Here is a 13,461-nt window from a genome sequence, read left to right on the forward strand (position 1 = left end):
TCTTGCCCAAATGAGAAAAGCCTGACAGTCTAGAGTTAGGGGTCAAGAGACTCTGGAAGCAAAGGTTTGGAAGAAGACAGACCCACTCTTTCCCCTTTTTACAAAAGGCAGAGCCAAAAAGAAAGGGAGTTAATACCAATTCTGTGTTTATTTTAAAATTTGTTGTTTTGTTCATCATGGATTTTTTTGGCATTCATTTTGCTGTTTTAAAAACATTGCATCAAGATTATTTATCTCGATTGATAAATTTCTTGGCATCCCCTTACAGTTTTGCCCCCAAAGTGCCTGCCTTACTTCATCTCATCTTACTCTTGTCCCTGGGGACTGAAGCTGTAGTTGGAGGGAGAGAGGTTAGATCTAGGGGAGGGGTGGTTCGTAGGGAGGGGAGACGCTGTGGAAGGGGGAGGAAGGGGCACAGAAGACTTCCTTAGATGTTCTCCTTAGGTGAAGATCTCCTCAAGCAAAGGTGGCATGACTTCTGCGGTTACTCAGGAAACCCCATAAGCTCAGATCTTCAGGTCTCCTAAGGACTTTCTCCACTAGGGTTCCTCTTCCAGGGACCTCAGACCCTGGGAGGAGGGGGGTTATACACTGAGCAAACACAGACATCATGTTACCCAAAGGACACGTGGGTTTTGCGCAAACTCGGCCTTGGGCTGCAGACAATATCGACCCCATGGTTCAGGGCTGCCTAACCAAAGGGAGGGTATGATGGGGAAAGAAGGGCAAAGGTCTAGAGAGGACCCAGTCTCAGAGCAAATACCTCCTTTCCTCAATCCATGCCTTCTTTTTCTTCTCCCTGTCCCATGCAAGTGGCCCTTGGCCAGTTCCAGCTTCTAGGAAGCTCTCCTGCATGGAGCCCTGGGGGTCAGTGAGGGAAGGCTGCCAGCTCTGAGCCGTGCCTCTGATTCCCCCCACATATGTGCTCCCAGGATATCAGCCTACTGGCTGATTGAGCAATGATCTGTCTCATCTCTTCGAATATGCAGGGAGGAGAAGAGCAGATAAAACCTAAGTCTTTATTAGCTCTGAGACCAGCAAAGATGGTTCTGGCCGGGGGTGGTGGTGGTGGTGGATAGGAGGAGGCCTAAGAAAGAAGAGGTGAAAGCCTAGGAAAGGAAGAGGAATGAAGTGTGGGATAGACACAATAGCTGGTCGCTGAGGAGCCTGTGTGAGAGAGAGCAGAAGTGGGCCAGGCAGGTAGACTCTGTGTCATCCTTGGTGTCAGCCAGGGTCCTGGCAAGAGACAAAAGAACCATTCAATTGTCTGTGTTTGCGTCACTATGAAGACTTAATGAAGACCTTATTTATGGAGGTGTAGGGAGGGTTAAGGGAACCAAGGAAGGATGTTGAGGCCCCCAGGGACTAGGAAGAGTGGAAAGCCCTTACAAGCCCCCAGTGGGGAAGCACTGATATCAGAACCTAGGTAGAACTGGGGCCGGGGGGAAGCCAGGTAGGAGCTGTGGGGACAGACCACAGCCACAGTCACACAGATCCATGGCGCCTAGGCAGAGGCAACAGGAATAATACTCTGACTTCTGTCTCCTCCTATCCTTTAATCACCTGCCTGTGTCTGTCCTTAGCCAAATTCAGCAGGAAGCCAGGGGCCAAAGGAGCTCAGGTGAGTCAGCCCTTAAGGGCACAGCGCAGGGCAGAGCAGGACAAAGAATGGAGGACAAGTGAGCCTTAGCAGCCCACCAAGGCAAATAAGAAAGGGGCTCAAGATACAGAGAAGAATATCGTTGGACAGCAGTGATCTAATCTTCAGTGAATCCAAGGAAGGGGCTCTCTGGTAATCCAGAAAATCAGGGGAAGGAGCTGCGTCAACGCATCCTGGAGGGACGGCCATCAAGTGGGAAGAGCAGGTACAGCGGGTTATGGGATAGATTAAGGGTGGGCTGTGGGTGGCTTTGCCTGGGAACTAGATGGCACTGCTCACGGTTGCAGGTGGGTCAGAGTCCCTGGGGTGGCCGTTGAGCCTGTGAGGCTTCCTGGAGAGAGACTGGTGGTCACGAAGATGGCACAGTGACTCTCCTTAGATGAAGATCTCCTCAAGTCACAGTTGGGATAATGTCCAAGGTTGCTCAGGAAGAGAGAGCTCTCCTTCCGGACAGAGGCAGTAATGGGGTCCTTCCCACCTCTCAAGAAAGGGTACCTCTGTGAGGGCGTGTCTGCCTACCCCACCTTGGGCCGCCCATCCACACATGGGCTAGCTACACCCACAGGCCTCGACCACCATGTCAGGTATGTCAGTCTTGACAATGTTGCTGTCCCTGTCGTAGTAGAGCAGAGACAGGGGGCGCCGGGCCGTGGGCACACAGCATGAGCCCCCTCCCGCGGTACCCGCAGCTGTGTTGGCCTTGAGAAGGTTGAGCACTGCCGTGTGAAAGGAGGCAGCAATTCCAGGCATGCCTGCCACATGCAGTGGGCACTGCCCTGTGCAGAAGTTCATGGCATAACCCTCAGGCTGGATGATCCAGTCATGCCAGCCAATCTCACGGAAGTCCACAAAGAACTCCTGCCGACAGCACATCCTGGACCCACCCTGGCAGCTGATGCCTCGCCGGTGAACCCGGTGCTTGCCCCCAACTTTCACCTTGGCTGCCACAAAAGGTCTATGGGCAGCCCCACCCAGGATGATTGAGCTCTGGGCTCTTTGGCCTTCAGGTACCAGCTCCAGGGTCAGGTGCCCTTGGCGGCAGGCAGCCTGAGCTTCGGGCCCCAGGAAGAGCTGGTGCCAGCCACTGGCATCCACCTCCAGCAGGTGCTGAGTGGCCAAGGTGAGGTTGGTGTCATGTGAGCCTAGCACAAGGATCCACAGCTTCAAAGTCCAGGTGGTATTAGGAGGGATCTGTACGAAGAACATGAGGCTGGCCTGCTGGATCTCCATGCCACTAGCAGTTCTATCAGAGGAGAAGTGGAAATCAAGACGAGTCTGGTTGATGCTGGAGAGGCCTGTGGACACAAGAAGCCCCAGTCACCGTGGCCTTCGGAGTGTCAAGTCTACCAGCTACCCTGTTATTCTCAGCATACTTGAACTCTCTGCAGCACTTGGCATTGTTGACCACCCTTTCTTTCTTGAAAATCTTTTCTTTCTTGGCTTCTATGACATAACTTTTAGGATTCTTCCTTGATTTTCTTTGTTGGCTTTTCTTTCTCTGACCATCTGTTCAACGCAAGAGTTCTCCAAAGTTTGTCTTTGACCTTCATTTCCTTTTATTCTACGCTGAAGGGAGTTCTTACCCACACTCATGGTCAGCCAACACAATTTTTATGGTGATGACTCCCAAATCTGGATGTCTAGTCCAGACCATTTTGCACCTCTGGACTGGACGTATAGATTTGGGAATCAAAAGCTTCAGGTCTAAATTTCTAACTGCTTAATTTTGTCACATGAATGTCCTGCTGGCACATTAAAATAATTTTTTTCCTAAGTGGAAATCATTCTTTTCCTCCCTATATACCCCTCTTCCTGTTCTTAGAATTGGGGGCACCACTACCCTCTTTATCACCTCTAGAAAGCCTATGAGCACGCCCTCATTCCCCATATCCAGTCTCTCACCACAGTGATTCCGTCTATGTATGTCTATCACTACTTCTCTTGTCCAGTTTTCTCTTCATCCCTCCCCTGCCCCTACTGAAACACCTTAACTGGGCTCCTATTCTTTCCACTCCACTGAAACTGCTCTTGTCAGGATCACCGACACTTTCCATATTGTCCAATCCAATGGTTTCATCTCTTTATATTCATCTTACTTGATCTTTAAGCAGTGTTTGACACACTTAATTATTCCCTCCTTCTTGAAATATTTCCTTCTCTTGGCTTTTCTGACTCTGGCCACTCTATCTTGGTCTCTTGTTGACAGCTCCTCTTTCTCTTCCTGACTTCTATGTGTTGAAGGTCCTGAGCTCCCTTCTTTCCTCTCTATATATTCTTTTCCAGAAGGATCTTATCCATTCCCATGGCTTTCTATTCCATCTGTATGCTGATGACTCCCAAATATATCTCCCCGGCCCTGACCTCTCCTTGATCCTCAGGCTGGTATATCCAGCTGCTGATCTGATACTCTATTTGGATATCTAGTGATATCCTAAACTTTTCATGTTCAAAGATAAACTCTAGTTTTATCCCCCCAACCCAAACTTATTCCTTCTCCAACCTAATTCCCTATAAATGCATTGCTTAAGCCAAAACCTTGCTTACCCTCATCCCCTACTTTAAAATTATCTGCAAGATCTGGGGCACCTGGGTGGCTCAGTGGGTTAAGCATCCGACTCTTGATCTCGGCTCAGGGTATGACTTCAGGGTTGTGAGATGGAGCTCTGCACTGGGCTCCGTGCTCAGCATGGAGTCTGCTTGAGATTCTCCTCTCCCTCTGCCCCTCCCCCCCACTTGTGCACACTCTCTCAAAATAAATAAATAAAATCTTAAAAAAATTAAAAAATAAAATTATCTGCAAGATCTGCCAACTCTACTTCCAATTCATAAAGTAATTTCACTTATCCCCATCTCCTCTACTATATATTAGTTCAACCCACAATCCTCTTTCTCTTGAATTACAGCAATACCTTACCAAGTGCTCCACTCTTGTCCCCCAAACCATTCTCTATATATCAGCCAGAGTGCATTTTATTACATAAATCTGATCAGCTTAATCTCTTCAGCTTAAGACCCTTCAAAGGCTTCCCATTGCTATTTGAATAAAATCTAAACCCCCTAACACAGAAAACTGGCATGATTAGGCATTCTGCCATTTAATAACTCCATTCTACCTATCCTGGCTCTTTTCTGTTCCTTGAACTCATTAAACATGGACTCACCTCATGGCCTTTGCACTTGTGCATCCCCCTGTCAGAAATGTCTTTCCAAGATCTTTGATTGACTGGCTTCTTTTGGCATTCAGCTCAGACATCTCCTTCTTGTAGAGGTTTCTCTGAATAACCTATCTAAAGTAGCCTTCAACTCTACCTCCATCTCTCTAATACATCATCCTGCTTCACTGTCTTTATAGCTACTATCACTCTCTGTAGTCATCTTGGTTTTTTGTTCATCTGTTTGCTATGTGCTTCTCCTCCCCTCCACTCCTCCCCCCTGCCCCTTTATCTAGAATGTAAACTGCATGAAGGCAGAGATTATGCCTGTATGGTTTACCAGTCTCTCTAACACCTAGTACATAATAAGCCCAATAAACAATTGTTGAATGAAAATAAAGTTCAACTAGGCTTAATGTGAATTGGAAAGTCAGAAATAAGGCTGCTCTTTTTTTTCTTTTGTAAGATTTTATTTATTTATTTGACAGAGAGAGAGAGACAGCCAGCGAGAGAGGGAACACAAGCAGGGGGAGTGGGAGAGGAAGAAGCAGGCTCCCAGTGGAGGAGCCTGATGCGGGGCTCTATCCCAGGACACCGGGACCACACCCTGAACCAAAGGCAGACGCTTAACGACTGAGCCACCCAGGCGCCCCAGGAATAAGCCTGCTCTTGATAGCTCTCAGAGTCAACAAGACGTCTCTCATCTTGGTCTCTCTAAGTAAGTCTATTCCATTCTTCTCTTTCTGTGGATCTACTTCTTCCACTTCTTTGTCAGTTTCCTCAGGTCCTAAAATGGTGGCCCCAGCTCCTGAGTCTACAGAATCTTCTACTCAGCTCCTCCAAACTAAAGTGACATGATCTGCCAATGTCCCAATTCCAAAATCCTAGATGAAAAGTCTGATTGGCTCAACTAAGCACCCCACCATTAGAATCTCTCTCTCTCTTTTAAAGATTTACTTATTTATTTTAGAGAGAGCAAGACAAAGAGAGAGAAGACACAATCAGGAGGGGCAGAGGGAGAGGGAGAGAAACTCCCAAGCCGACTCCATGTTGAGCGTGGAGCCAGATGCAGGGCTCGATCTCATGACCCTGAGATTAAAACCTGAGCTGAAACCAAGAGTCGGACACTTACCCAACTGTGCCACCCAGGCGCCCCAACCATTAGAATCTCTTAAGTTACCCTTGTTATGGCAGGCAGATGCATAACCAGCAGGGGCTGTGGTAGACTATTACATTGTTGGCCCCCAGTCAACAACGCTTCCCAATATTCATGGCTTGGTGCAGTCGCTTTCCATACTGTCTGGGCATGGCTGTGTGACTTGAGTTGGCCAATGAGACATAGGCAAGCACAGTGCAAGCAGAAACTTGATAAGTACTTATACAGTGATGCTTTGCCCTTTTGGAAGCCAGCCACCATGCTTTAACGAAACTTGGGCTAGACTACTGAATGATGAGAAGCCATGTGGAGAGAGCCTTGGAGGATCAGAGACCATTTTAGATGTCTGGCCCCATCTAAGCTCCTGACTGAATGCATTTGCTTCAGTGCCCTCAGCTACTCCTCACTTGGAGATGAAGAACTGTCCAGATTAAGTCCAAAGGACAAAAAATCACCAAAAACATTGGATTTCTTGTTTTAAGCCTTTATCTTTGTGCTGATTAGTTATATTAATGGATAACTGAAACAGAAATTAGTAACAGAGGAATGGTGCTCCCTAACAAAGACCTAAAATATGTAGCCTTGGCCTTGGGACTGGGTGGCAGGCAGAGGTTGGAAGGACGGTGAGGAGACCGTTAGTGAAGGTAGGAAGTGCAGTGAGCAAATTGCTATCGGAAGCTGGAGAAAGGGGAACCTGTGTTATGTATTGGCTATCATCTGTGGTAACTTGGAAGCTAGAAATGGTATCTAACAAAGTTGTGAATTTAGCTAAAGATATTTCCAGGCAGAATGCTGAAAGTGCCAATTGGCTTATTTTAGCTGCCTATGATAAGGCATTTCAGGAGTGAGATGAACTAAAAAAAACTAAAAAAGGAACTGTTCAATTTTCAAGCAGAATTTAGAGAAAATATTTCCAACAGGATTTGCTAGATTGAACAATAAGATATTTTTTCATTCCTCACCTCTCTGTCTGGCAAAAGATTCTTAAAGTAAGAAATGGTCTCGGGGCAAAAATCAAATCCAGGGGACTGCCGGTAAACTATGGCCTCAGAGTGAAGATCAAAACATTTAATAAAGGGTCAACTGTAAGACCCTTTGTTAAGATCTAACACCTCTGTTAAAATGTAAAAAAATTTAAGATGATGTTCTGTAGATCCTCTCAACTAGACAAAAGGGCTTCTAAGAATCTTAAGAGTATCTCCTTGTAACCTAAAAAGGGGTCTGTCTTGATAAAGTTGAGTGCCTTTTTGTCTAATTGAGTAGACTACAATTTGTTATTTAGAAGCCCCACAGGGCTTTCCAGAGAATTTTAGTAGTGAAAGCAGCACCGGTTTGGACTAAAAGGGACAGAGATGATTCAAAATGAAAAGAGGTCTCTGGGCCCCCAACTTCTTTGGGCAGGAAACAGGCTGAGAAAACTGCTCAGCCACAGACTTAGGTCATTTCCTATTTAAAAGGAAAGACATCCGTTAAGCGGCTGCCTTCAGCTCAGGGCGTGACCCCAGCGTTCTGGGATCGAGCCCCACATTGGGCTCCTCCGCTGGGAGCCTGCTTCTCCCTCTCCCACTCCCCCTGCTTGTGTTCCCTCTCTCGCTGGCTGTCTTTCTCTCTGTCAAATAAATAAGTAAGTAAGTAAATAAATAAATAAATAAATAAAATCTTTAAAACAAAATAAAAGGAAAGACATCTCAGAGGGTGGAGCCAAGGGCTGATCCAGGAGATCTAGAAGGCAAGGAGAACACTGGTGGGCTCTCCTTAAGAGGTGAGAAAAATCCTACGAGCAAGCAGAACTAAGCCCTAACCAAGGGAATTCTGGATTTGCGGTAGACTGAGACATGTGCCTGGCTGGATATCTGAACTTTCGTGGATCAGTGACTGTTCTGTGTCCCCCTCTCCCCTGTCTCCCGTATTGAATAGGAGTATCTATTATGGTGATCCTGTCCCTGTGTCAGCATTGTATGTTAGGTGTGTGGGAGGCAGATAACTTGTAGTTTTAGGTCACAGGCAGTGGTGTGCTGGTAAATGTTTAACAACTGGATTCCGGAGGGAAATAAATCCTGATTTGTAGTGTTTGCCAGTTTCTGTGGTATAAATTCTCCCACCACGGCCAATTTCAAACTATTAATGTGACATCACTGGATGTGGAGTTGGGAGATGTTCATAATTTGTTCTCATTAGCCACTATGAGCCAGTTCCAGGACATCACTGAACACCCCTACCCAGTTTCCCCAGAGCCCCAAGCTCTCTCTTCCTACCTCCAGCAAGAACAATACTCAGGTCTTGCTTTCACACTATTGTGTGGATGGATGATAGCTTATATTGGAATAAAAACTTCAAGCTAACATATTGAAATGAAAAGGTAGACTCCAGGTATCAGTCTTTCTCACTTTCAAATGTCATCTCAGATCAGGCCCCCTCCCGCTGAATGTTGTACTCATTCATTGATTAGCAAATATGTGGAAAGTATATAGACTTTGAAGTCAGAGAGATCGGTGTTTGAATTCTGCCCCTTGCAAGCTGTATGACCTTGGCCATGTAAATGATCTTTTTTGAGTGTCCGTTTTTGCTTTCCTACGATGGGAACAACTCTACTTTATGAGGTGGTTGTGAAGATTAAATGAGATGAGGCAGGCATACTAAATATGGGGTAGCCATCATTATTGCCACAATGTTGTCAGGAACTGGTGTCAGGGATACAAAGGTGAAAAAACAAAAACAAAAACAAAACAAATCAAAAACCCAGAATCTCGGTGTTCAAAGGAGTCATGGTTTATGGTCATCTGTCCACCTTGTGCTCATCCACTCCAAGCTACTTTTCAACTCCAAATGTAGTTTACTCCTTCAGACTTTTACTCGCATTTCCCCTCCGTTTAGAATGTTGTTTATCATTCTCTAGCCATGGAAACCAAACCTATTCTACACCACCAGTCCATCTGCAATCTTCTGAAAGACTTCCCAGTCTCACTAGGACCCAGTGAATAACCCCTGGCCCAGCAAACTCTGTGCCCTCCTCTAGCATTATTTCATTCTGCCTTACCTTCTAATCAATTTATTCCCAGAAGCAGCAACTACACCCCTCATGGGCAGGAGCTGAGTCTTCGAGTTCTTGTTTCTCCCACCTTAACCTTCTAAGAACATTACCTGTATTAGTTCATTTAATTCTCTCAACTATCCTCTCATTATCCCTATTTTATAAATGAGAAAACTATTAACAACCCGGGTCCCACAGTAATAAGCAGCAGAACAAGGATTCGAACCCAGGCTTCTCTGCCTCCGGAGTTTGTGCTCTTAATCATAGGCAGGGTGCCTGGGTGGCTCAGTAGGTTAAGCGTCCGACTCTTGATTTTGTCTCAGGTCGTGATCTCAGGGCCATGAGATGGAGCCCTGCATTGGGCTCCAGACGGGGCATGGAGCCTGCTTAAGATTCTCTCTCTCCTGCTCCCTCCTTCTCTGCCCCTCCCCGCACCCAGGTGTATGCTCCGCTCTCTCACAAAGAAATAAATAAATCTTTAGTCATAGACAGAAGCCCCCTTTTGAATTAGAATAGGGTCTCACACATCACTGGGAATTCTACACTGTGGTTTGGTTGTTTAATGCAATCAATGCTTATTGAGCATCTAGTATGTTCGTGAGAGGCAGAGTAGCTTAGTGGTCAAGGTCATGGGTTCCAGAGCTGGGCTGTCTGGCTCTACCACTTACTAGTCACGTGACCTTGAGGAGTTTCTCAACTCTTTTTTTTTTTAAGTAAGCTCTTGGCCCAATGTGGGGTTTGAACTCACAGCCCTGAGATCGAGAGTTGATGTTCTACCAGCTGAGCCATCCAGGTGCCCCAATTACTTAACCTCTTTGTGCCTCAGTTTCAGTATCTTTTTTATTTTTTTGAGATTTACTTATTTATTTTGAGAGAGAGAGAGAGAGCGCATGTGTGCACCTGCGGGGAGAGGGGGCAGAGGGAGAGAATCCCCAGATCCCCCACTGAGCTCGAAAGTCTGGGTTCAATCTCATGACCCTGAGATCATGACCTGAGCCGAAATCAAGAGTTGGATGCTTAGCTGACTGAGCCACCCACGCGCCCCCACAGTTTCAGTATCTTTAAAATGAGGATAACTGGGGGCGCCTGGGTGGCACAGCGGTTAAGCGTCTGCCTTTGGCTCAGGGCCTGATCCCGGCGTTATGGGATCGAGCCCCACATCAGGTTCCTCCGCTATGAGCCTGCTTCTTCCTCTCCCACTCCCCCTGCTTGTGTTCCCTCTCTCGCTGGCTGTCTCTCTCTCTGTCAAATAAATAAAATCTTTAAAAATAAATTAATAAAATGAGGATAACAATAGTACTTGCCTCACTGGATTGTTGTAAGGGTCCCAAGGAATTAGTGTATGTAAAAAACTTAGAATAACGTAAATATGATGTAAGTGTTGTTATTTCTACTATACTCTAGCTTCTGGCGATAACATGAGGAATAAATGGCAGTTTCTGACATCAAGGTGTCGACATATATGGGAAGACAGACTTCAAAGAAAACCTGTAAACAGGCAATCCACAGAGTTCAGGTGGGGTGAGGGTAGGGGAGCCACCAGAGAGGGAGCCCCTCACCCTCAGGGCAGGGTGGGTTTTTTGAGGATGGGAGTGCCAGGTCTTGAAGGGAGAGGGGAGTAGGTGCTCATCAGGGGAAAGGGGTCAGGAATGGGAAGGACCTTCCAGACCCAAGGAAGAGCTTGTAAGAAGCTAGATGCCAAAGAGATCACTTTGTGTTGTTTCTAGGGTCCTGTCTCCACATACCTGACCTTCTCTCTAGCTACCCACTAAATTTTCCAACTCTTCTTTCCTCTCTGGAAGTAACTCTCCCTTCTACTCTATCGTCTATCCTTTATCCACCTTTTTGAGTCCCATTTTGACCCTGTTCTGATGTGAGGACCCAAGGTATTAGGATGAGCGAGCAGGGGTAGGCTGGAGGAGTATTATAGTCCTGGTGTTTTACTGGTTCCCGTTTTACTCAGATGAGGCATCTGGGTGATGGGGGAGACAGGGGTCAGAGAGAGGACAGACTCCCTAGCTCCAAGCCTCTGGGTCCAGGCCCAGGGAGTGGATGAGCTCACACCACAGCCTGTGGAAGTTTGTGGGAGCCAGAGGAGACGCAGGCAGGCAGTCTTAAAAGAAGTGAAATCTACCCACTTCCCAGCTGCCCATTGGTCAAGTTTAAATAAGAGAGAGCAGGGGGTGGGGTGGGGTGTGGGAGCCTGGGATTAGGAGATTACTGGCCATGGGAAGCAAGAGTTGGGAGGGTGTGGGGGAGGGAGTCAGGGGTTAGGCTGGGGAGGAGAATTTTCCATCCTTGTGGGAAGATCTATAGAACAGGAACCCACCTGTGTCAGCAAAGCTGATGATCTCATATTCCTGTTCCCCATCAGCCTCTGGAAGCGTCCCCTGCGGGGGCCCGTGCAGGCGCTGCAGCGCGGTCCTCAGAGCAGCTCTGGACACAGGCTGGTTCAGTGTTGGGCGCTGGCTGAGGTGCAGTTTGTCCAAGATGCTTCTCTTGGCCAGGTCAAGAAGCAGCTCCCGCTGGCGATCCAAGCCCACGGCGGGTCCTCCACATGCCAGACACTGACCGTCAGCTCTGGGGATGGCCACTGGAGCTGGAGCCAGGAATAGGAAGGCCAGGAGTAATGAGGAGATCATTGCTGGGGAGGCCCTCTTTCAGTGATACGGTCGAGACAGAGACGTAAAACCGGGGCTCAGGTTCTCAACAGCTGTGGTCTCCACTCCAACCTGGCCGCCAGGGGCCCTGGAAGGAGAGTGCGTCCAGCTGGCATGACTCCTTGTTGCAGGGGATAGATCAGCCAAACATCTGACTTGAGTCAGATGAAGTCAGTTACAGGTAGAACTTGGCAGAAGCCTCCAACACATAGTCAGTGAAAGTACAGAGTGGGGGATGTGAGGGGAGGTTGTTTAGTTTGGGGAAAGAAATGTCCCTGGGCCAATGTTGGGAGCCAGTGGGTTACCCATGTAAACTGCCAGGCCTGGGGACAAAGGTTAGAGATGAAATTCCTCTTCTGATCAAAGGCTTTGCTGGGAAGCCTGGAGGAAAAGGGAGAGATGAGAGATTTTAAGATAGAGTGTTAAAAAGTGACTCTCAAACAGAGGGGTCCTTCGCAGGACACTTTGCATCACTGTCATACAGATAACTGAGTTTCATTTTCCTTTGCCTGGTACTTCTCAAAGCCCCACTGCTCTCCTTCTCCCTCCCTGAGGCTCATAATGCAGACTCCTTTGTTAACCACCTCCCCAACCCCACACCATTGGGCTCAAAACTAGCCAATATGAAGGCTAAGGGAAAAGAGGGGAAGTGTTCTAGCCAGGTCTTCTGTATCCTCGGGGGGGGGGTGTCTGAAGGTGGGAAAGGGGCTTGAGAGCTAGATTTGCTCACCCTTTGGGGATTCTTCTATTTAGGAAAGGAAATTTTGAGATTTCTCAGAATCCCTGGTTCTCCGAAGTTCCCCACCAGTGGCTCTCCAGGGAAGAGCCTGTGCTCCCACAGCAGGGATTTTTTTACCTGGCAGTAATGGTGGGTGGTGTTAGGAAGATAGGTTTTTATTTTTATTTTATTTATTTATTTTTTTAAAAGATTTTATTTATTTATTTGACAGAGATAGAGACAGCCAGCGAGAGAGGGGACACAAGCAGGGGGAGCGGAAGAGGAAGAAGCAGGCTCATAGCGGAGGAGCCTGATGTGGGGCTCGATCCCAGAACGCCGGGATCACGCCCTGAGCTGAAGGCAGACGCTTAACCGCTGTGCCACCCAGGCGCCCCAGAAGATAGGTTTTTAAACCAGATGACCTTGGTCACAATTCTGTCTCTTCCTTTTATTAGCTGTGTGACTCTAGGCAAGTTACTTGACCTCGCTTGCTTTCATTTCTTCATTGGAGAAATGGGAAAAATGATTACCCTTGATTCCAAAATCCAAAAAACCCCCATAATCCACTTCTCTTTGGTAACTCATATGGTGACGTGAACAGAGGGAGGTTATCTATGATCTTTTAAAAAATTGTACTGAGACTATTTATACATTTTTACTCCAGAAATATCAAATATCTGATTATGGGATACCCCTGGGGGTATTATGTAATATACAGGATGTGTGTCATTTTACCTTTCTAAAACTTGAAATTTTCTGAATTCTGAAACATGTCTGACTTTGAATATGGGATTATAGATCTGTAATGATTATCTCAAGAGTTTTGAGATTTAAATACTTTTGTAAAGTACTTACAGTGGCTGGCACATAGCAAGTGGTTAACAGAAGTTTATTATTTCTGGGGCGCCTGGGTGGCTCAGTCATTAAGCGTCTGCCTTCGGGCGTGATCCTGCGGTCCTGGGGTTGAGCCCCGCCTTGGGCTCCCTGCTCTGCTGGGAGCCTGCTTCTTCCTCTCCCATCTCCCCTGCTTGTGTTCCCTCTCTCGCTGGCTGTCTCTCTCTCTGTCAAATAAATAAGTGAAATC

At 47.1% G+C, this 13,461-nt stretch overlaps 1 protein-coding gene across 1 annotated transcript; it reads right to left on the reverse strand.

The window, feature by feature from the left end:
- Window positions 1–129: 129 nt before the first annotated feature.
- Window positions 130–11,930, reverse strand: INHBC (inhibin subunit beta C). The gene is made up of 2 exons (XM_026500187.4): window positions 11,329–11,930; window positions 130–2,955 (listed from the first exon to the last, which is right to left on the reverse strand). The coding sequence occupies exons 1-2, from the start codon at window positions 11,639–11,641 to the stop codon at window positions 2,210–2,212; spliced, it is 1,059 nt and encodes a 352-aa protein (XP_026355972.1). The 5' UTR covers window positions 11,642–11,930; the 3' UTR covers window positions 130–2,209.
- Window positions 11,931–13,461: the final 1,531 nt, after the last annotated feature.

The sequence above is a fragment of the Ursus arctos genome, unplaced genomic scaffold (genome assembly GCF_023065955.2).
Source record: "Ursus arctos isolate Adak ecotype North America unplaced genomic scaffold, UrsArc2.0 scaffold_21, whole genome shotgun sequence".
In the NCBI taxonomy this organism is placed as follows: domain Eukaryota; kingdom Metazoa; phylum Chordata; class Mammalia; order Carnivora; family Ursidae; genus Ursus; species Ursus arctos.